The sequence below is a fragment of the Malus domestica genome, chromosome 15 (assembly GCF_042453785.1).
Source record: "Malus domestica chromosome 15, GDT2T_hap1".
Taxonomy (NCBI): Eukaryota; Viridiplantae; Streptophyta; class Magnoliopsida; order Rosales; family Rosaceae; genus Malus; species Malus domestica.
The window spans coordinates 50,634,249-50,657,811 of NC_091675.1; the positions used below are offsets into that span (position 1 = coordinate 50,634,249).

Sequence of the window (23,563 nt, forward strand, 5' to 3'; positions counted from 1 at the left end):
CTTTTTAGCTATTAGCTAATTTAATAATGTTAATAAATATTTTTCTATTTCAGTAATTTTTGCTTGTGCTTACTGATGCTCCAGTTAGAAGATGCGATTACGAGACAGAAGTTCAGGGCCGAAGGGGTAGAAGAAGACCTAGGAAGACTTTGGAAGAGACTCTAATAAAAGATTTAGAGTACTTAAATCTAACGAAAGACGTGACACATAACCAAGCACAATGGTGTTCTAGGATTCATATAGCCGATCTCACTTAGTGGAAAAATGCTTTATTGTTGTTGTTGTAGTAATTTCTGCTTGTACTTAAAGTGCTGTCAATTCATGCGGGTATATCACCACTGGTGGAAATATATTATTGAATCATGCATCTTTTCAAGCTAGGAAGGATTCCCTTGAATTAAGTATTACTACTAGGCCATGGTGATTTTTGAATCTTTCCAAAGGTTTATAGCATGAAAAGTGAAGGATAAATTCAGAAAATCTAGTCCAGACGGTTAATTTTATTCATGCTCAATCAAATCAAATCACAGCTCAACTTAAGGTAGCTATGATAATTAAATACTTAATTTGTGTAGCCATCTTTGTTAAGATTAGTGAGAAACTCTATACGAATCAAACGAAAGAAAAAAAAAAAAAACCCAACACATGTCAATTGTTAATTTCGTATACAGTTTTCATTTTTTTTCCACTAAAAACGGTGTTAAAGGGAGTGTGTTTTAAGTGATTTTGACTATGAAGATAATTTTGAGAAAGTTATTTTTGCAAAAGCCCAAAATTATATTTGTTAAGGTTCCCATAGGGCTTGTTTACTATTTTATTGATCTCATAAGATCATGGTGGGATAATGAATCTACCAACTCTCCAAGAAAGAGGAAACAAAAACGAAAGAATGAAAAACAAAAAAGAAGAATAAATGTATAATAAATCATAGAGATTTGACAAGAAAATGGAGTACCGTCTGTCGACTACTTAACGCCCTCTCTTTCCACTTTTATTTGGACTTGGGACTGGGAGCGAAAGAATAAAATGTATAATAAAAGAGAGAAGAAAAGGATAATCTACTGCTACTAATACTAGCCAATTCCAAACAACAATCTAAAGTTCAAAACCAATAAAGTACAAGTCCGAGATTTGTAACATTTCTCTGCAGCACTCGAACAAATTAGTAGAAACAAAATAGAAAGATAAAACCAAATGGTAAATTTGAACCACCGCACTTTCTACTGGTTGCTTTCAATGTCAAGAGTGGCAAGCTGCTGTATGTTCATGGGATAAACCTCGGTACGGTCCCCGCTGAAAGCTTTCCTCCCAATTATGATGTTCACCGCTGATGTCGGGTGGAATGCATCCCAGAAGATATATTGGTCTCGATTTGGGCATGGTGTTTGGAAAGGAAGACATGTAACTTGGCCTCTGTTACGCCCAATACCGCAGCATCCACGATTTGCAATGCTGAATCCTACAAACAGAATTGCACAAATATTGAAATTGCTAGTGTCGACAGACGCATAATTAAAGTTCAATCAGGAATGACTTCAGCTTAAATATACAGTAGCAAGCATACCATAGGATCTAGAATTGAGGAGCATGTCTTCGAACATACGAGCAATGTCTACGTAAATGAACTTTGAGCCTGGTAAGTTGGTATTAAGATTGTTGATCATTGTCTTCACATTTGTATTAAAAGGTAGAACAAGGCGATTCACTTCATCCGAGCAGGTTCCACTTGGATTTTGGGCCAAAATACTTGGAATGCAACCCATTCTCCCTAATCCAGCAATGACAAATTTTCGGGCACCAAGATTGTAAAGTCTCTGGAACATGTCACATATTTTAATAGGATGCTTAGGTAATTGTACGAGAAGTTATGCATGTGTTGTTAAAGTTAGAGCATCCAACGTAAAACCAATTTACAGTACGCATAGTGCCCCTAACTTTCATCGATTATATGATGCAATAACGCTTCAAATACGCAATGTAAGATAATTATAAGATCTAAACATATGGAGCGTCTAGTTAAGGAGGTGAAGTTCTTACAGTGAGCTGCTGTGTATATTCTTGAGCCAAGAGATCAGCATATTGTTGGGCATTGTACTGATTCCTAGTTTGATAGTTGGGCATAAGGTAATTGTTTAGGTAGTCATTGCTGCCCATTCCAACGAAGTAGATGCACTTGGCAATCGATCGAGCAGCATCATCAGCACCAAGATTGTCTGTTATCTGATCAAGTGTATTCTGAAAGTTCCTTATTTGTTCACTAAAAGGTATTCTTCCCACCTGCAGAAAACAATTGTGACAAATAATTCAACTGAAATAATTTCGGATCAAACATGCAAAGCTATGGTTCTGCCAAATCCATGCGAAGTTTAAGATAAATATATTCAGTTAGTTAGTTAATTAAATTCTGAAGCATGAAGTGGTTAATTAATTACAAAGTTTCCGCCAGTGTCATCAAGGATTCCAGCAGCTGCAGATGCATAATTGACTCCATGGCGCATTTGATCACCAGAAGCTTCAGAGTGAGCAGGAATCAAGGGAAGTCCTAGCAGTTCAGCTGCAGGAAGATCAAATTAATTAATTTTTTTTTTAAAAGGAGAGAGAGAGAGAGAGAGAGATGACAAGAATGTTTAAGTTTTTTTCCCATCATTTTATGGAAGTATTGCCTGGTTTTTATGCCCTAATGAGGAATGTAAAGGTGCCCTTTAATTAGTCGAATGAGCAAATAACATGGATCTCCATGACTTCATTTATGTGTAATTAACAAGTAGGTTAACTAAAAAATTTCGGAGATTAATATCAAATCATATACCAACCCAAGTTGTCTATTCTATATTAAGCAAATAGAGTACCCATAAAACCAAAAAGTAAAATAAAAAAGCAACGACCAATTTCCTTAAGGTAAAAAAATAAAAAAATAAAAAAATAACATAAAAGCAGCAGGCAAGAGAGAGAGACCTATTTCATCAACCATGGTGTAACCATTAGAAAAACGGCCAGTAGGACCGCCATTGAAATCAATGCCATAAGGGAAATAGTTAGCCTTGGCAAATGACGGAAGGTCGTTGTTATTCCCATTGTCAATTAGAGAGTCTCCAAATATAAACATGGCAGGCACCGTTTCTGACAACAATCTCCTCCCACCGCCACCGCCACCGCCACCGGCTGACGGTGATGATAAGTTCACGTCTAGGCACCAAACTTCTCCAGCTTCCAGTACCACCATCACCAAAATAACCAAAGAGAACAACCTAATACTGCTACTTGGAAGGTGCCTAGCCATCAATGGCTGAATATTGATGTTTTGAGATGGTCGGGGGGGGAGAGAGAGAGAGAGAGAGCGAGAGAGAGAGAAGAAATGTAGTTGCTGTATTTGCAGGAGGAGCATGCAGTGATGATTTAATAGGAATGGCAAGGTGGTGGTTGTGAAGGTAATAAATGTTCACGTCTATCAGCTGCAGTAATTTAATACAAAATTTCCCTTCCCAAGCATCCTTCTCTTTTTCCTACCGCTGTTCTAATTTCTTGAAGTTTTTCCAACTCTCTCTCTCACACACACACACACACACACACACACACACACACTCACACAATTGTAAATTGATAGCCATTTCCATGCAACGAATTAATATTCAACCCTAATTAGGTGGTGCACAAAATTAACACGTAAATAATTGGCTAAGTTTATTAAGGCTAGCTTGAGCATCCATATCTGTTGTATAATTTGGAAGAACGGTTAGCACTTAAAAAATTTCATTCTATACTCTTAATTTTTTATAATTATTAAGAAAATAGAAAATTAGATTTTAATTCCTAAATAAGATGAAGTTTATAAAAATGTCTTATACAAGATTAAAAATTAATTTTAGTCCCTAGACTCTATTTAATGCCAGCATATGTATTCAATGTCTTTCTTTTTTATTTATAATTTTATGGTGTTCATAAATTACGTTTCATAAATTACGATTTATGAAAATATTATAAATTTTAATTCTTATTATGGTGAGTTTCTTCTATAAGAAAATATTTTCGTAGAGAATTTTCGGTACACTTATGTTTTTGCATATTTTCTTATGTGCCACTAATTCATTACAATATATTTAGGTACAAACATTTCGGTACACTGGATTAGTATAATATGTTTAGGTACGAATATTTAGGTACACTTGTGACAACCCGTCCCGAATTTTACGATTTTATAAATTTTAAAATGTGAATTCATGAGAATACCCTAGAGGCGAGAGTATTGATTTTCGTTGATCGCTAGTTCATGACGCGTATGAACTATTACCTTACCGTATTTCAAAAGTACGGTGGTAAGGGTTGTTATTCATTATTCTATTCATTCTTATAGTTATTGTTATTTTTTTTATTAATTGAGGGGTTAGAAAAATTAAAGGGAAAAAGGAGGAAGGCTGCATGATGGCAGCGAAGTGGAGAGGGAGAGAAAGAAGATGGGCACTGCCCAATCAGGAAAGGAGGAGAGTGAGAGTGAAGAATGGGATAGAAGAACTAGGAGGGAAAGGAGGGAGGTGTGGAGCACCCCACCCAGCTGACCCGTACACCCACGGCAAAACCGGTTTCGACCCGATTCTAATTTCAGCTAGATTCCACCACTTTTTTCGACGAAGTCACCCATTCTTCACCTAGAAATCATCCCTTGATCTCCCCTCTTCCATTTCCCCCCAAATTTGGAAGGGATTTGGATGTAAATCATTGAAATAAACCACGTGGGTGCCGTGAGACCCTTGCTCGAAATCCATCAATCGTGAAACCATCTCCTTCAATTACCACCACTAGAACACTCCTCTAGAACCCAGGAACAAAGCCCAGGCAGTGGTGGAGGCGTCGGAGCAAGTTTGGAGGTCGAATCGAGCACACCTAAGTGTAAGGTTTCTGACGGGTTTTTATGAAATTGAAGATCTTCCCGGCTTATTTGGCCTTGGTCATAGGTATGAAAGTTACTCTAATCATTGAGATATTCATTCCTGTAAATTTTGGTAATTTTTGGAAATAGTTGGATTTTCCGGCCAGTTAGGGCGGCCGACCGCCACCCATGACGGCGCGTGGCTAGGGGGCCGTCGAAGTTATTCTTAGGCTAATTAGATGCCTTGAGTTCAGTTTTAGTAATTGTATGACGTAGGTTGATTGTTAGAATCAAAATTCTCTACGATACGTTAATAGGTATTTATGTGAATTGACGATCCGACTGTTGGATCGTCACCAAAATTTAATATGTTTTAGTACGTAGTATTTGAGGACCATAGGAACTTACAGATTAGGAATCCAATATACAGATCTTCCTGAATTGAATTTGTAAGTTCATGAAATAAAAGGTTAACCGCCACTTAGTTTTGGCAATTGGTGGAGATCCGACCGTTGGATCGTAATGGAACTTTAGGATGTTGTTCTAGAAGTATAATGTGTATCTTTGGAAGTAAGGGATCGGAAATCCATGATGTGGATCTTCCGAATCGAATTACATAGGGATGTGTTTATGTAAATTGTGTATTTTATCAGTACGAACTCTGAGATGTGATTTGATAATTGGTTATAGGCGACGATGGTTCGTGATGTCTCGATATGCGTGCTAGGGAGTCGTAGTGCGGACCTCAGGTAAGTGGGTCTTTTCCTTTTTATCGTATGTATATATATATATGATTGACAATTCCACAACGTTTATAAATTGCTTATTGCGTATAATTACTGTGAATGCTTTGAAGTACTTATGTGAACTACGAATGGCTTGATCCTTGTTTAGGGTACGTAGGCAGTCTAACGAGATGTTAGATGCAGCCATACAATATTTGAAACAAAAACCTTGTTTGGGAATTGAGCAATGTGAAGGAAATTGGTGAAAATATGAGATTTAACCTTATGTTTTTAGTGATTGGATGTTGCTCATAAATCAATGTGGAAGGAATCAAGAAACTGAAATAAGGAAATGTAAGTAATGATAGTTAATTAAACTAGTGTTTAGTTACACTTATCCCCGATAATTATTTCTGAAAATAAATAATTCAGGAGTAGGGCATTATAGATTGTGCATTATATATATATATATGTATGTATGTATATATTGGAAAAATACTATGATATGGTTGAGTTTTAGATTTACATTATGGCATATCCATGTGTATACTACCTGCACAAAATTATTATGAATGCTTTGAAATGCGAAGATGAATGTGGAACACACAGGTAAGTTCAGGTGAGTTATGATATTAGTTGAAATGATTGAGTCATGATCACATTATGTTTTAGGCAACTCCGACATTGTAGTACAAATTGCCTATGAGTTGTATATGTCACATGAGATGCATTTAGAGCTCATAAACCTGCACCCCGGTGTTAGTGCTCCCGTCCGTGGCCAGGGCACAGTCTTTCACGTGATGTTCACCTCTCGCACCTTATGCTCACCTTGGATCCAAGGTAGGTGCACAATCCTGTCGTACATACCACTATAGGTGGTTACGACTCATAGGTGACCCGTGATTATTCGCACAGTCTTCACGTGATCGTAGCACTTGAGCGTACTTATTTACACCTAGTCCTGTTGTACAGACCACTTTAGGTGGTTCCGACTCGTGTGCAGGTATACTGATTGAGCTATGGATAAGTCGTATAGGTCACTAGAAGTGACTCCAACTTATGAGCTAGCATATGTGATGAGATATGTGATGAGCTAGCATATGCAATGAAATATGTGATGAGCTAGCATATGCGATGAAATATGTGATATGTGATGAGCTAGCATATGCGATGAAATATGTGATGCGCTAGCATATGCGATGAAATATGTGATGCGCTAGCATATGTGATGAGATATGGGTAAGTCGTACAAGTCACTATAGGTGACTTCGACTTGCGTACTAGTATGGGTTATTAATCACATGATTATCGATATTGCTGATGAGATGCTGTGTTGTTGTATATTTATGATTTTTCTGGAAATTATACAGGTGTTATAACGTGGGGTTATAATGTTTTATATGGGTTCTCATAAAATTTTATTTCCAGGGCCACTCAACCTTATTTTGTTTTCGCCCTCCAGGTTTTATTAGTTGAGCTTTCTTATCGTTGAAGATTCGTGGCGATCCTTAGTATTGAAGATTATTTTGAGGGTACGATTCTTAATTCACTCTACTGTACTTACTTATGCTCTAACGTCATGTGTGAAGTGGATTCATTCCCGCTCACCAGCATATTCTGGTATTTAGGTACTCTTAGGTTTAAATTTATTCACATTTTCCACATCATCATACTTTATGGCTTCGTCACCCTCCAGGTGTCGGCCAACACAACTTGATTCGGAGTCCTAGTGGACATCCCGGGTCGGGATGTGTCAACACTAGTTTAGTATAATATATTTAGGTACCGACATTTCGGTACACTAGTTTAGTATCATATAGTTAAGTATAGAATTTTCGGTACACTTATGTTTTTGCATATTTTCTTATATATATGTCACTAATTCACTACAATATATTTAGGTACGGACATTTCGGTACACTAAATTAGTAAAATATATTATGATACAGACATTTAGGTACACTAATTAGAAGAAGTCAAATAAAATTAATGAATTAAAATGTGTATAATAATAAATTTAAAATTTAATGTAATGACATTAAATAAGATATCTATTAAATATTAAAACAAAAATATAATATTAATTTGAATTAAGTACATATTAAGGGACTAAAATCAATATCCAATATAACACCAGGTTTTTGTTCCACGCAGAAATTCTAAATTTCTATGTTTATGAATCCAAACAAGGAAATTGGTGCATGTCAATTTATACATTCTGGCTTTTATCAAAATTTCAAGTCTATTTCCCTCATCCAAACATAATGTAAGCTTTTCCACTTCAAAAGGTACAGTAATAGGATGTCATATTGTCTCTCTTGCGTTACTCTTCCACGTAAAACTATTTTTCGGGACTGAGCTGGTGCACTAGCAGCACTCGCGCGCGCAAAAGAAAGGAGAGGACCAACCAAGACATACGTGCAGTCACGTAAACTCAACATGTGAGTCGACAAATATTTATCTGCGTTTTTTGTGGTTTTGTGGAATTCGTTGTAGTTGATAAATTCCATTTTTGTTGCTGAAATGAAACCTTGATGATCTTCACTTCATGTCTAGAACTCTTCAAGACTTTCTTTTAATAAATGTTTTGAGTCCTTGGAACTCCAAATTTGGCCACTTACTCTAATTAACCCCATATCCAAATGATGTTTCACATGTATGCATCCAGGTGCAGGCCAGAACTCTTAACAAGAACCTTGAGTTATGAATGCAAGAAGTCAACACGTGATGTGCCCAAGGATCAAGATAAATGATCCTAGTGAAGGAAAACAATTTATATGGCACGCGTTCGTGCTAATGAAACAATAATACGTAAGTTAAAATCTACACATATTCTTGTTGGTATTAGATATATAGGCACTACTGTTACAGAATTTGTGCCGTGTACGTCCCTTTTGAAGGGTATGCTTAAAACACATATTATAAATTAAGGACTCGTTTGGAAGTGTTTTTAAAATGATTGAAATGGTTTTTAGATAAATAATTTTGAGTTTCAAAAGCACTTAAAATGTTTTTTGTGAGAAACATCAGTTATGTTTTTCTCATAGCAAACACTTCAAGTATTTTTTTAAGATTCACTTGTATTTATTAAAAATTGATTTCAAAAATATTTTGATCAGAAACCATTTCAATTATTTTAAAAACATTTTCAAATTTGCCTTGGTATTTGCGCAAATAAACTTTGTGTGAGTCTAAAAGAAAGGGGAGAGAGAGAGAGAGAGAGAGAGGAGAGCTGATCGATTGGTGGTGTTGAAGGCGGATTCAGAGGTTGCCATGCCACTCCTAATTCCTAGGTCCTGTGTTGTTGTGGGACAGTTGGCCGTTATACCTGCTGGGAGAGGGTGGAGCAGGGGGCAGCATTCCTTTGCACTTTGACTTTTGTCCCAAGGAAATAAATAAAAGAATTGATTCTCTCGGGGAGAACAAAGTTGACCATTCTTTCTTCATGTACATCATTTGTCTCAACAGTTAACATGAACTTTGTTGTTCCCTACTCAACTCAAGTTTCGTTATGAGTTTAAAATTTGAAATTTGTGTTTATTTGTTACATAAATTTCAATTAAATTTGTTTACGGTGATAAATAAGATGGTAAATAAAAATGTTCATATACAACTTACATTACTATTTGATCTATAGTTTAACCTAAACCAAGCATCTAGTTAGGGAATAAAGCTGGCAAAGTGAACTCAACTCATTAACACGACTCAATTGCTCGCAAAAGAAATTTCAAATAACGGGTGAAGACTTAATGGGGGCTAGTAATGGTGAACTTGTTAGCAACCCATTAGTTAACCGGTGGTTTCTTACTCAACAATCAATGGCAGTATGCCTTGAGTCCATGTTTGATTATTAGCTAAATCAATGACAGTATTCCACTCAGTACTACAATATGGTATACAAGGGGTTTTAGGTTCGAATATTATGGATGGCGAATTCGATACCAAATTAGGTTGATTATGTGACTTAGCTGAACTCCATCTTCTCCTTAATGTAAAATATATCATTGTACTAATAAAAAAAAAAAAAAAAAAAAAGAGGTGTGGTTTCTTTTTGGCTTAATTACGATTTTCAACTCTAATTCAATATATTGGGTTTCAGGATTTCTTCTCAGAGCTCCTCTTCATATTCTATATTTGATTTTTCTTCAAATTCGAGCATTTTCCATCTGTTCGTCCCAAAAATGGGGGACAATGTTCCACCAGTTTCAGTCCCGACTAATAAAGGCATATAAATCGATGCCAAAAAGCTCTCATTCACTCTCTTCCATCAACACAGCACAAGTCAGATTGGAGTTCATTTGATGCCATGCAGAATTCAGATCGGACGATTGAAGCATAAATTGGAGGCAACTTCTTACATCCTTCTCGCTATGTGTGAGCCGAACCTAAAACCTCCTCTTCTATCAAGACCCAATACAGCTAGACTAGATAGTCATATGATACGCTGGAACCCTCTTAAGTAAGAGGACCACTGCACTCAAATGTATCAACCAAGTTTTACACGCTAAATAACAGACGGTTTCAATTATTCGAATCAAAGCCTATTCTTCCCACAAGTACTTAGCAAACCATGTCTACAAAACTAAGCACTTTATTCGATTTAATCGAAAACAGATTATGCCAAATCTTGGTTCTAGAGTACATAACACGAATACGAGTTATGAATCAAAATTACCGACGTTGCTTAGTAAAAAGCTATACAATATATCCAAACCATGATTGATCGATGAGTAAATGTTACGAATCCAACGTCCTAATGGGCTGTGGGTCTGAGTGAGTTTTTGCAGACACCGCTTATATTCTGTTTCTCAAATGCCAACCAAATATGCATGTCAGCAATCTAACTTCACGCAGCCGGAAACAAAATTACATACAGTACATACAAGTCACCAGAGATTCAAGGCTTCCATAACTTCAGTGTGCAGTCTTCGCTATATGTGGCGACAAGATTCCTGTGAGGATGGTGGCTGATGCCAATTACCTCCTTTTCATGGACCTGCAAGTCACAATAGAAAGCACTTAATAACTCTTTGGCATTCATTTAGGCATTTTAGGTTATCAAAAGAGGATTTTGTAAACACGGAGATCGTTTAACATGCGCAGTCAGATCTCAGCAAACAATCAACAGTGTAATCCCAGACGTCCACACATGCACACACCCATGGATGTGAATCGTGCAGGTTTCGGGACCAGAAATAGCTGGAATTAGAATGCGGCAAGAATTGCAATTACCGTACAAGCCATTCAGGGATCAAAGCAGACTTTGTCTTAAATTTGCCACATCTAGGATGAATACACATCCAGAAAGATGTCATCTGCATGCAGTATGCTTACAGGTATATATAGATGACAAGGGCCAAATACTTATATCGGCCAGCACAAACAAAGATGTCATCAGATACCTCTACTAGTATTTTAAACAAGACGGGGCGGATATTTATCTAAGCGAACATACACAGGATTTCTCCTTCACACCTTATTTGTATAAGGTATGAAACTTAACCGATGTACACCTTTGAATATAGGGTTTCATGCCAAGCAGAAAGAATATAATAAGACGCAATGCTGAGTGATCGGATCTCAATCAGTGAAGCAACCAAAACTGGTTAGAAATACTAGAAGATCCATGTCTCAATGAAGTTTGAAAAACACCAATTTAACTCAACCAAGGAAAAATCATCACTAGAACATTCAGTTGTCTTTTCAAAGTACTTTGTGAATTTAGAGCAATAGCCATGTTTAAACAAATACGTAAATTCTCGTTTAATGTGATTCCAGATGTGCAACAAGTATTTGCATTCTAAGTCCTCGTTCCGTACCATCTCAATCTCCATTACCAAAATACATACGTCAATTAACAAAATTGTCAATAATTGTTGTGATTCCAGATATGCGTCAGGTATATCATTCTAAACCTAATTCGGTACTTTGTTTGGAAAAAAAAAAAAAAAAAAAAAATTCATTACCAACTCAATCTTTATCAACAAAATACGTACCTTCATTAGATGCTCTAGTTTACCAGATTGGTGACTGAAACAGTACATATTCCTGCAAATAGATGAAATATTGGTAAGCACCGTGCATGCTGATGATCACAAGAACAAAGCAGGTAGCACGGTCTTTGTAGTTTCCAACTGGCAAGTACCCGTTGGTGGAATAAAAATAACACAAATGGCTCTGACTCTAGTGAAGGAGAAGCCCAAATTATCTCTTAGATTCTAATTTTGGAATTCTAATGTTGGAAAAGCAAAACTTCATCTATCCAATGATGCTAAGAAAACAAAATAGTTCTCTTGAAGACGAGGATAAACACCGCAAAGTGTATAAGAGATCTTTTGAATTTGGCAAGATTTCATACATAACAAACACAAAAACATGCATATTAAGAACATATATTAAAATAAACAAATGAAATATGAGCATGATGAAAATTTGAAAAAAGTTTATCTGGAATACCTGTCTTCACCAACACAGTAAATCCATTCCCCTTTAGGTGACACACAAGCTGACAAAAAATCTCCACCTTCCTTTTTACCAGATGAAAAGCTCTTCACAACCTAAGCCATGATAATCAGACAGTCTCAGTAATAATAAATTCATTTGCACTTGACAACAAAACAAAATATTTTGGCTTTAAAACATGAAATTTTCAAAAACAAACTTTAAAAAATGTTAAACCAATCATCACTGCCTGCCAAATACATTGTGACATGTTGAACAAAAGTGAAAAAAATATATACCTGCCCTTGAAGTGTCATGACATAAATGGATGACGTCTTATTACATACAATGATGTGATCTGTATTTTTTGGGTAAAGATGAACAGAATTCACAGAAGCATCACCTCCCTAACAGTTCAAACAAAAAACCACATATTAGATGCAAAAACAATAAAAGAAAAGGCAGAAGTTCAAAGGAAATGTAGCTAGGTTCCTCTAGCTCATGATATATAAAATATTAAAACAATAAACAGGAATACCCTTAAAGGAGGAGGTGGCTTGAATGTCTGCAGACAGTCTGTAGTCTTCAAATCCCAGACCTAAAAAAAAACATATTTATGCCCCAGAAAATGGAAAGGTGTTGAGCAACAACAGCATCTACGAGATAAAAATACATATCGCAAGAAACTTACCTTGACTGTGCAATCGCTAGATGCAGTAATTATACGAGCTCCATCACTTGTAAAGATTGCATCATTTACATAAGATGAATGTCCACGAAATTCTTTCAACGCCTTCCCAGATTTTAGGCCATGGATTCTACATCAGTCATAAACAGTCACCTTTAAAATAATAGCAATGAATATAAATATAATTATATATGAACGAAAAGAGGAGATGCGTGTGGTGGCCAATAATGCACTTTTTGACATTAAATCATAGTAACCAAAACATAAAAGTGATAAACAAGGAGATGCATGTGACAATGAGTGATGCATAACTGTTACATAACTAATACAATTCAACGGATGTATTAAAAATGAAAACGTAGGAACAGTCAAAACTCAATGTTGAAACAATATTAGTGATAGAGTAAATGTTGACATGTAAAGTAATAACTAATGTACCAATCTAGGAAACATATGCAACAAGAGATGTGAAAAAATACTTTGCAGTGCTGTCAAATGATGTACTAAGTAACTGGCTTCCATCACGAGAGAAGGAAACACTGGTGACACCCTTTGAATGTGCACGTTCAAGACGGCGCAAGCACTGCCCAGTCCTAATACGCCAAACCTGTAAGAAGAATTTAGACAAATTAAGTTCAGGAACAAATTCAATAAAACTGTATAACATATCAAAACTGAATTAAGTCAACAAATGCTAAGTAGCAATATGGACAGGAACCAAAAAAATTAAATAACATTCTGCAAACTATCTTCTAGCTTCAAGATAAGACGCCAAATCATAATTACTATACTAGGTCCTTATCTTGGACAAGAAAAAGGAAGCATACTCAGAAATCTCAACAAACACAGCTTGAGTTATGTTCATACCATAGACAATAAAATTTGACCATAGGCAACCACACACAAATATAATCACAAAACAAACAGAACATTTGCATGAAATGGGCTATACACTCCAAAAACACCCAAACAAAAATGTAATAACACGAAATAAAACAGAAATTTAAATACAATGAGCAATACCATGTATAGAAAACCCATGTGAAACAATTAGCAACATGTGATCATAACATGAGATGAATCAAGTAAACAAAAGTTTGGCAGTCAATCTATCTTTCCTAGCAACGACATCATAATGCACTTTAACCTACAGCTTGGGAGATATACTAATAGAACTATAATCAGAACCAGAATCCGACATTAAAAACTCCATTTGTCACTCATTACAATTTCTGGAACACCTAAGTGTCGTATTCACACCAACTTTATCCAGTGACATGTAAGAAAATTAGGGTACACAGTAATGAATGCTTACAAAGCAGTGGGAGAATCATATGGACTCTCTGAAAGAGAAGTAACTACATAAAACTAACATCAGTTTTATAATAATAGGGCAGCCATCCCCATATTCAAATGGCAACATTTGCTCAGATTAGTACTAGAGGGCACTGGTTTGGACTGTGAATAGTATTTGAAGACAGGTGTGGGAGTAAATTTGAAGGACTCTCTAATTATTTGACTATACATGTGGTCATATGATGGTTTCTAATGGGAAATTAAAACAAAAATTTAAGAAAAATGTATGGAGAATTTAACTTCTAGAAGAAAAAACAAGAACCAAACTGTTCCATCCAAGAAAAATGAGCATAATTTACTTTGATCTTTCCATCTTGTGACCCAGATGCAAGCATCTCTGAATCTCGGCTAAATTCAACACAGAGGACAGCATCCTCGTGCATCATGAAACTTTCCTGCAATATTGACAGCACATCAGAAAATGCAGAAGGCAAGTTGCGAAAAAAAAAACAATTGAGTCATGGTCCGTGTGTGTATAAGGACACGACAAGCAGGCCAGTGCCCAAGTTGCATTCATCCAGACCTTTGAGAGGGTAAAAAACACAACATTATCCCCACTTCCAATAGCATGTTTCTTGCTCAGAACCAATGATATCAAGGTCATAATGGTACAACTTTACAACTAATTAACCTTACAATTGCAATGAAAATATATACTTATATTATATATCTATGTATGTATTATTGTTGTAGAATGCACAAGACTTCAGAAAGAAAATAAATACTCACATCAGCCTGGTACTGAAGATCCTTCTTGAGTTTCCCACTTAAGTAATCCCACACCTGGAAGTGACACAAACATTGGAAAAAAAAGGCACTCAAATCACACCAAATAATTTCATATTAACAAAAGCATCTTAATCATATCTACCTCAATAAATCCATCAACCGAGCAAGAGACAAGAAACTGCCCATCTGGTGAGAACCGGGCACATTCTGCATGACTTTTTGTCCCAAACTGCAGCAAAACACCGCCAAAAACAGATTAGAAGTTCAGAAAGAAATTGTTACAAATAATCAGGCCACTACTTAATATAAATCGGTAAGATCTTTCTAATCTATTTAAATTTCTTCATAGGCCAATGCATGGATAAAAGAACTACCATCGAATATTGATGTTACTGTAGTCTAAGTTCCTAAAATCTGATTTAAAACGAAGTTCAGTATCCAGCATTAAGAGCCCTGAACGCTAAACCAATAAAGGATACTGAACAATGTATCAAAATGATATATAGCTACAATGCTACTTATAAACTCCCTGCCTTTATTGTGTGTGAAAGAGTTGTTGGATACAAGTCATCCACATCTTGTTTCATTGCAGCTGTTCCCCGAAATAAGTCAAACTGTGTTCCTGGGGGAAGCAATCCTGAAAGAGAAAAAAAAAGTAACCACATAAGTGACTGTTCCTGTTAATAAAAAAGGAATCTGATTAGAATATATATTGATAGAGAAAAAACCTATACAAAGTGAACCAGAAGTCCACTTCTTTTAATAAGAGACTGTTAACCTAGGCCTCATTTGCTAGGCAGTAAGCAAGGCCTGGAATAGGAATTTGTTTCCTTTCCATCAAAATTGGATGTTTATTTAGCTTGGAATGAAAATAGAGTTAAGGAACTGACTAAACTCAACTACATTGACTAGGTGGAATTGAAACAGGTGGAAGGATGGAATTTCTATTATGTACTTCTAATGGGATGTAAATTTGGGAAAAGTACCCTCCCACAACTGTTTTCTCTACCATTTTGTGCCTTTGTATATTAAACCTATTTTTTCTTTAATCTACATACTTCGTGAAACTCTTCTGTGAACATGTGCAATTCTCACTTGTAGCAAATATGTGCAAAAAATACCATTTATCAATTTATCACCAGCAAGCAATGCTGAGATATATTGGGCTCAAACCCAGGATAGATTCTTTGATAGTCTTCTTTACAGGATAGATTCTTTGATAGTCTTCTTTACTGGTGGTGGAGGTGAACTCCACCATGTCAATAGGAGCAATCATGTTCGTCTTCTTTATTTTCTTCTCGATTCTGGTCCTCGTTTCATACCAAACATAATATTACGTATATATAAATTTGGTCTTTTATATAAAGATATATTAATTTCATATATGCAGAAGTAGTTGGCCATCTCAATTATCATAACAGCAGTTTTGATACTGATTTTGAAAAATTCTTTTGAGTTTTGAAAATTTGTAAGTTGTACAATAAAAAGTGTAAAATTGGAAATATGTTAGTCCTTCAGCCTATTCCTATTTTCAATTCGTAACATATATGCCAAATGGTGGAATGAAACGATCATAGCCATTCCGTCCTTGAAATTGTATGCAAATTCTATTCCTATTCTAACATTCCAATCAAATGAACGTGGCCTTACAGTTATAAAGATAAAGAGCTATTACATGTACGGTGAAAAGCAGTCCATCAATCACTTCAACAAAAGGAAGTGTCATTCAAAAGTACAGAAAGGGTAACATTCATTTTTTGCTTACTCTGCATTTAATAAAATTTGTTTCTTCTCAAGGAAAAAAAAACACAGATGGAATCCACATATATAGCACATGAATCTTTCATCTCAATGCATATGTGAACCATCCAGATGAAGAATTATTAAGGAGGACAAGGCATGGCAAGATGCCGAAGCTAAATTAACAAAAAAATCTCTGTATTCTCACCTAACATGTACGGAGAAAACTTCTTGCGAATAGATAAAACTTGGTTTCAGTGGCACTAAAATTCACAATGCATAAAAGTGAACATAGATTTTACAGCCATGAAGGGTATCTATAAGAAATATAAAGTACTCTCATCTATGACAGGATGGAAATAGAAGGGAGGGAGGGAGAAAACAGGAAAGCAGAAATGAATGTTAAGCAACATATCCACTAGAGGATTTTCTTTAAAGCTCTTCCACGGGAGGATAATTTTCAAAGAGAACCTCGTACCAAATAATCAACAAAACAAAATAACAGATGCAAAAGTTCACCTTGGTGCTGCTGCCACTTCAGAGCCTGACCAATTAGAGCTGTCAATCTTGATGGTGGCACCACACTAACTTCCGCAGCAAGTGCTGAGAAATTCAAAAGAAAATAAAACTCGTCAACGACCATAAACTTCAATAACTACATAGATTTTTTCATTTGCTATCTACATTTTTTGTCAGATTTCAATGTCAGACACCTCTGACTGTATTTCAATTTAAACTCTCCATATCCAAGGCCTGGTCTAAATCCATAAACAGGAACAAGTAAAAACAAATTAAAGGAAATGCTAAACGGAAAATTTAGTAATAACAGATCTTTGCTTTTATTAATGTATTATGACATTGTATGACCATACGAGTATATTTCAGTCCCTAGAAGTCTTCAGGCGGCAAGCATATCAGATTTTTTCTCCCAAAACTATGAATTGAACTGTTATCTGAAGATTGAAGCGAATCCAAATTGTGCAGGGTTTTTTTCTTCCGTTAATTATGTTCCTTCAGTGATTTTTCAGTGACAATTTTTATCTCTAATCATAGAGGAGAGATACCTGATGTATTCATTGAGATTAAAAACCTATTGGAAATATTTAAAGTTCACTTATAGAAGGGAGATGGAGTGAAACCTTGAGCAATTTGAGCACGCCGCTTTTCTTTTGTTGACTCTTGATAAGCCTGTTACAGACAACATAACCTTTAAGTTTCTAATAGAGCACCATACTGATTGAAATGAAAGCACAAAATACTCCAAGACAGTGGAATGAGCTAACAGCAAAAGATTCAGGTGCACCATTTAGTTAACCTTCAATCTAATTTGATGGCATTACGGAGAACAGACAAAAATTATGACCAGACCAATATCATTTTTTTTTCCTCGAGCTGAATAAATAAATGTAATGCGTCATTAGTTCTGGAGTACTGGCTGTTGTTTGGGACCTTCAGGTGTTTGTGATATTAAGGTTTTTGGGACATTCAAGTGTTTGGGAACCTTTAACTGACTAACATGTTTTTGGCAGGACTTCATTGCACATATTCTCATTGTAGATAGCAATAAAGAAATAAAGGTTGAAATTCTTTCTCATTATGACCAATAATTCAATAACTAGTGAGTCAAATAATTATTCGAAAGCTATTTCATACCTCATTTGGATCAAAATAGGTTCTGACAAGGAGGTGCTCAAGTCGCAAGAATCTTTCAGGTTGTTCTTGCTTCACTACACCCATTACCTGAGTCTGTCTTAAGATAGCACGAGCAGTATCCAATTCTCGAAGTTCAATCATTTCGAGTACAATCTACACAATACATAAGAAATAAAAATCATAACATGGACAGAAGAAACATAGAAAAAATTACTCCACTGTCAATCCATTCAAGTTGGCTTTCAGGGAAGTAGAGCAAACTAAACCTGGCAGAGGTACACAGCGATCATACTAACATTTACGGCCAAACAAAGACATAACTCCGCAATCCAAATTAACACAAACTGAAAAATCCATATCAAAGACATACAACGACAGCAGCAAAAAATGGGAAAAAAGTATCCAACCCCACCACACAAACTTTGGTTTATAGACAATGATCTGATTTGCCTTCCTGTCATTCATTCTCATGACATCTGATCAAAACCAACAGAATTAGGCGCTACCATTCCTAAGAGTACTAGAAATTTTAATATGATTGAGCCTTCTTACATCAGTACTAGTTTGATCCATTCCGTCAAGGGTTCTAGGGATTAGAAGTTGACAATGTTATTTGTGCATTTAGACAATGGCTAGGTGTGGTGTGTTCCTATGTGTACACTTGTTTTTGTTGGGACATTTTTCATATTCAATATTTCAAATTATACAGAATATGTCTCCACCTTACAATATCAATACAATCCTATTGCTGACTTCAGAATACCTTAAACCTACTTTCTCCTCTCGAATGAGTCTTAACTAGTTCCTCACCTCAAATATACCTTTATACATGGGATGGGCCACTTGAAAAACTTTCCTATATCAGAAATATACTTTTGTGTTCTACAACTAAATCAAACGTGCATTGTTGATTCTGTCCTACACTTTAAACCCTTGATCACTAAATCCCGGTAGCCATATCATGCATCCTAGCAGGAGAAATTCTCTCATATAATATTGGCATAATGTAAATTGGAAGTTACATAAGCGCACACAAAAAGGACTAGCCCAGTAAGAATCATATTCAATACAACTAACACCAATCCTGAGCATTATAAATCACGACAGTGAGCTTATAAGTTGAAGAATATGCAAAACAAGTAACATTGTTCATACATCACAGCAGCTGGAGTTAAACGGTAGTGTAAACATGTCGGAAAGTGAAAGGACTAATACCAGGCTCGCAATATACATATTCAAAGGTAAGTACTGTTACAAACCTGCTCGTACAAATCCTCCAATTTATTCCTGGGAAGCTTAAGTTGAGCCACTTGAGGCAAAATTGCATCCCACCTTCCACTATTTATGTCAGAAACAAATGTCTCAACGCTGTCGACAGTGTTCAAAGATACCTGGCACTCACTCTGCAACATTTGAAACGTTTGGTGCAAAGAATTCTCTTTGCAAAATTGAAGCACAATCTTGATGACACTGAAAAGAGAGAAAAATAAAACAGATTTACGACATCGAATTTTCTAGTACACTCAAACAGTACAACGTTGTACTCTCAGTGAATCTTTAGCAAACAAGTCAATACCCCTGTTACCGAAAACCAACATATTCGACAACATCCCCGAACTTCCCAGGCATTGTTTGTCTTTGAACAAACAGAATCCAATGATTACCAAAAAAATAAAACCAAACATAACCCAGTTAAACCTAACTTAACCCTACTCTACTCCTCCAGTTGTCTGCCCAGAAAACAACACAAGAACTTAAATATTGAACCCTAGAAAAAAATAAACATAGGATTTATGTGTGTGCAATACAACGTTAAAGAGGAAAAACAAAAAGACATACTCTCGAGCTTCGATTTCTAAGGTAGACATTGTGCCGACGAAGTTTCAGTGGGAAGGAAACAGAGAGAGAGAGAGATAGAGAGAGAGAGGAAGATTAGGGTTTGCAGCAACGTCTAGGAAGAAGAAGAAGAAAGAGAAAGTTTGGGTGGTGTAAGGAAACTTGTGTAGTGGAGGGTGAGGGCTGCGGCTTCAAGGAGGCGGAGGGAAGGGGAGGGGGACGCAGTGGTTGTGTCTTTCTATTTTTTTTTGTTCGTAAGGGGTTTGGGTTTGAGTAAAACACGGTTTTGGTAAATTGTGTTTAGGCCCCAAATTACTTTGGTCACCGATAGAGGTTGGCAAACGGGTCCTGGACTCACAGGTCGGGGCAGATTTATGCGGTTCGCGGTGGGTACGAGACGGGTCCAGGGCGGGGCGAGTCCAGGTAAATATCGGGGTGGTGCGGTTCTAGAAATTGGAGAAAATAGGCCCCTAACTCGGACCTTTGATTTCTTACCTTGATTAAATCTCTACCATCTATCACCCTCTCTCTATTATTCTTGTCTAAGTTGTCTCGTCCCAGGACTCCCAACCTCGTGTTCTCAGACCCAATTCACTCAACTCTCCCCTCTCTAGAATTCGAGCCTCGACCTCGAGGTTTCTATCTTGACTTCGACACCACATCTCTACTCTTCTCAACGTAACCACCACCATCTGCTCTCCTCAACACCGACAGACTCTCTCTCCCTCGAATTCCCAACTGGAGCACTCGTAGCGGGCGGCGACTCTCTCCTCCCTGAATCTCCTTTCCTCTCTTGTCTCAAACCTTAATCTCAAGCCCGGGCTCCCATCTCCGTCTATCGACTCTCCACATTTTCTCGCTCTCCCTCCCACCCATAGTGACTGAGTCGACCTCAACTGTGTCAACATCATAGCAACCATCCACCATCACCATCGTGGCATTTTCTCCTGACTCTCCACCGGTCCTCCTAATCACGAGTTTCGACCACCACCACATCATCCTTGCCATCAAGAACACCACCATCATCATGCAAATCCCTAGGTAATTTATGAATTAAGGTTTCTGATTTAGGAATTTAGGGTTTTTGCATAAACTTTTCGATTGATTTAGGAATTATGCGAGTTTTTTATTGGGGAAATTAGCGTTTTTGAGGCTGTGATTGCATAATAAGTACTTTTGGGAAAATCTGCTTCTGAGTATGTAAGATTTTGTTTTGACTCATCAACTGATGTAATTTGTAATGGCGAGGGTGGAGGTCTTGGATCCCTGAGGAAGACGACGTCTCTCTGGTTCAATTTATGCGTCAGGTTCAGCAGCTTCAACCGAAGTTGCTGGTGTGGCTGGCCTCAAGCACAAATTGTAGACTCAACGAGGTTGTCCTTTCTGTGGCTGACCAAAAAAAAAAGATATTGGACCAGTGGACTCGGCCCGTTTCAAACGAGCCGGGTAAGGTCCAGTTCCAAATTCTCAAAACCCATTACCCAGCTCGGCCCACCCCGTTACTATTTACAACGGGTAAGGTTCGGTTCCTCTAAATTTGGGTCCAACCCGACCCATGCCCACCTCTAGTCACCAACTCACCGAGGTTCTAAAGTGAATTAAGGGACGCAAATAAAAGAAATAAGCAAAAAGAGAGAAAGAAGGTTAATTTCCACGAAAATTTCTTACAAAATTGATCATTGTATTTCTCGTTGTTGCAATTTAAGTCCCAGTAATTAATTTCAGTTAGTTAAGTTGATGGAACGCAAGTGGTCCTTTATCACAGTAGTGGAAAGGTGTCGAGCTCTTGTATGAAGGTGTGAGTTCGAACCCCTTTATCACAGTGTCAAAAAACTATTTTAGCTACCCAATTTAACTTTTCATCACTAACAACACTTTCTATTTTAGCAAACTCATAAATATTTTATTATTAACAATTTAAAAGCAGCCCACTCTTTGATAAAAAAAATATAAAAAGAAAAAGAAAAAAACCAACCCCCTCATTTTCTAAAACAAGTGAATAGTTAGCAAGTGAATAACTCTAGGTTTTATTATTATATTTTTAATATTTAGCAAGTGAATAGTTGTTTTCCTAAATTTAAACAGTTAATGTTCATTTTGCTACAATAGAGACTCTTTTACAACGTCTTACCTTGCATGTTCACAATTGCACCCGCGCCAGCTCCCCTTCCCATTGATATAAATTAAAAAAAATTTAAAAAGTTAAAAAAACTATTTGCCAAACAGTTTTGGAAGATTGATGGACATTTATCTAAGTTGACATATGTGCAATATAATAAAACAACAATGTTTGATCTCATGAATAAGTAGGAACTTTGGAGAGCAAACGTGCCGAGTTCCTCCACAGCTGGATCTCTTGGAACAAAACGTCCATCGGTAAAATTTAACGACTCAGTCCTCGAATAAATTTACATAACATGAATTTTTTTTTTGCTTAAATATAATTTATATATTGTGATATAATAATAATAATAATAATAATAATAATAATGATAATGTAAGTGATTAAATTAAAATAAAAACGATACTTTTGCCGAGAGGACATGATGAATCCATATTTCAAGATATTTGTCAAGCACTTTTAGGAGGCGTTTGTTGCGCCGGACTATCTCGGATTGGACTAGCTTCAAGGATTAATCTGGACTGGCTTAGACTAGACTAAGCTGGACTAACTTAGTGAAGCGTTTGGTGCAGTGTTCGACTAAGAAGCTGGATAATAACAAATTCTAATATTATATTATTTAATATATAAATTATTAATATTTTATTATGATCTAGGTGACCTGAGATGACGAGAAGTCTATCGGAAATGGTTGTTGAGCATGACGAGGACGAGAGATGATAGTCTTAGCTAGTCCCATGGTTATTAGGGGGTCTCGTTAAGACCTCTTAGTGAAGGGTTTTGTCCATGCTAGTCTCCTTTAGTCTAATTAATGTTAGTCTCAGCATAGAATAAATACAGTATTGGACTAACAGCTAGTCCAGTCCAGTCCAGTCCCACTTAATAAGGGCAAACAAACGCCCCCTTAGTTCATCCAAAGTCATTGTCCCAGCACCTCCACCAAACATATACCTGTAATTAATGTTTTCATTTGTAATCCAATTCCCCTTAAACTTAAATAACAACCCTTACTAAACTAATAATACCTAATCTATTAGTTTGATATGTTTGAAAGCTTTAATTCTCTAATTCCTTAATTTTGAGTTCAATTAGTTTAAACTACATACCTTCTTCTTTTTTTTCTCTCTTTTTTCTTCTTTTTTTTTTGTAAAAAAAAAAAACTACAGACCTTTGACGTTTCTAGATTTAATCATACCAGGAAAATTATTTGATATAGTTCAAGAAATGGAGTGCTTTATATAAGGGTCTACAAGACTACAATTACAATTTGGTACGTGATATATCCTGATATTTGCATTGCCCTTGTATTATGGTAATTAGTAAACTACATGGATTTAGCTTTATGTATATTGTTGTCATCTATATGGCTTGTTTGGAAATATTTTTAAAATGATTGAAAGCATTTTTAA

General features: G+C 36.3%; 2 protein-coding genes across 2 annotated transcripts; both read right to left on the reverse strand.

Moving 5' to 3' along the window:
* Positions 1 to 1,050: 1,050 nt before the first annotated feature.
* LOC103425292 (GDSL esterase/lipase At1g71691) lies at positions 1,051 to 3,432 on the reverse strand. Its single transcript, XM_008363379.4, has 5 exons — positions 2,956 to 3,432; positions 2,433 to 2,554; positions 2,038 to 2,277; positions 1,565 to 1,814; positions 1,051 to 1,459 (listed from the first exon to the last, which is right to left on the reverse strand). Exons 1-5 carry the CDS (start codon positions 3,383 to 3,385, stop codon positions 1,221 to 1,223), a joined length of 1,281 nt encoding a protein of 426 aa, XP_008361601.3. The 5' UTR covers positions 3,386 to 3,432; the 3' UTR covers positions 1,051 to 1,220.
* Positions 3,433 to 10,162: 6,730 nt separating this feature from the next.
* On the reverse strand, positions 10,163 to 20,334 carry LOC103402108 (suppressor of mec-8 and unc-52 protein homolog 1). The gene is made up of 16 exons (XM_008340848.4): positions 20,036 to 20,334; positions 19,456 to 19,666; positions 18,197 to 18,349; positions 17,683 to 17,731; positions 17,063 to 17,146; positions 15,337 to 15,440; positions 14,946 to 15,032; positions 14,804 to 14,857; positions 14,374 to 14,469; positions 13,198 to 13,325; positions 12,722 to 12,848; positions 12,569 to 12,628; positions 12,330 to 12,437; positions 12,046 to 12,146; positions 11,586 to 11,637; positions 10,163 to 10,585 (listed from the first exon to the last, which is right to left on the reverse strand). Exons 1-16 carry the CDS (start codon positions 20,062 to 20,064, stop codon positions 10,487 to 10,489), a joined length of 1,542 nt encoding a protein of 513 aa, XP_008339070.2. The 5' UTR covers positions 20,065 to 20,334; the 3' UTR covers positions 10,163 to 10,486.
* Between the last annotated feature and the right edge of the window lie 3,229 nt (positions 20,335 to 23,563).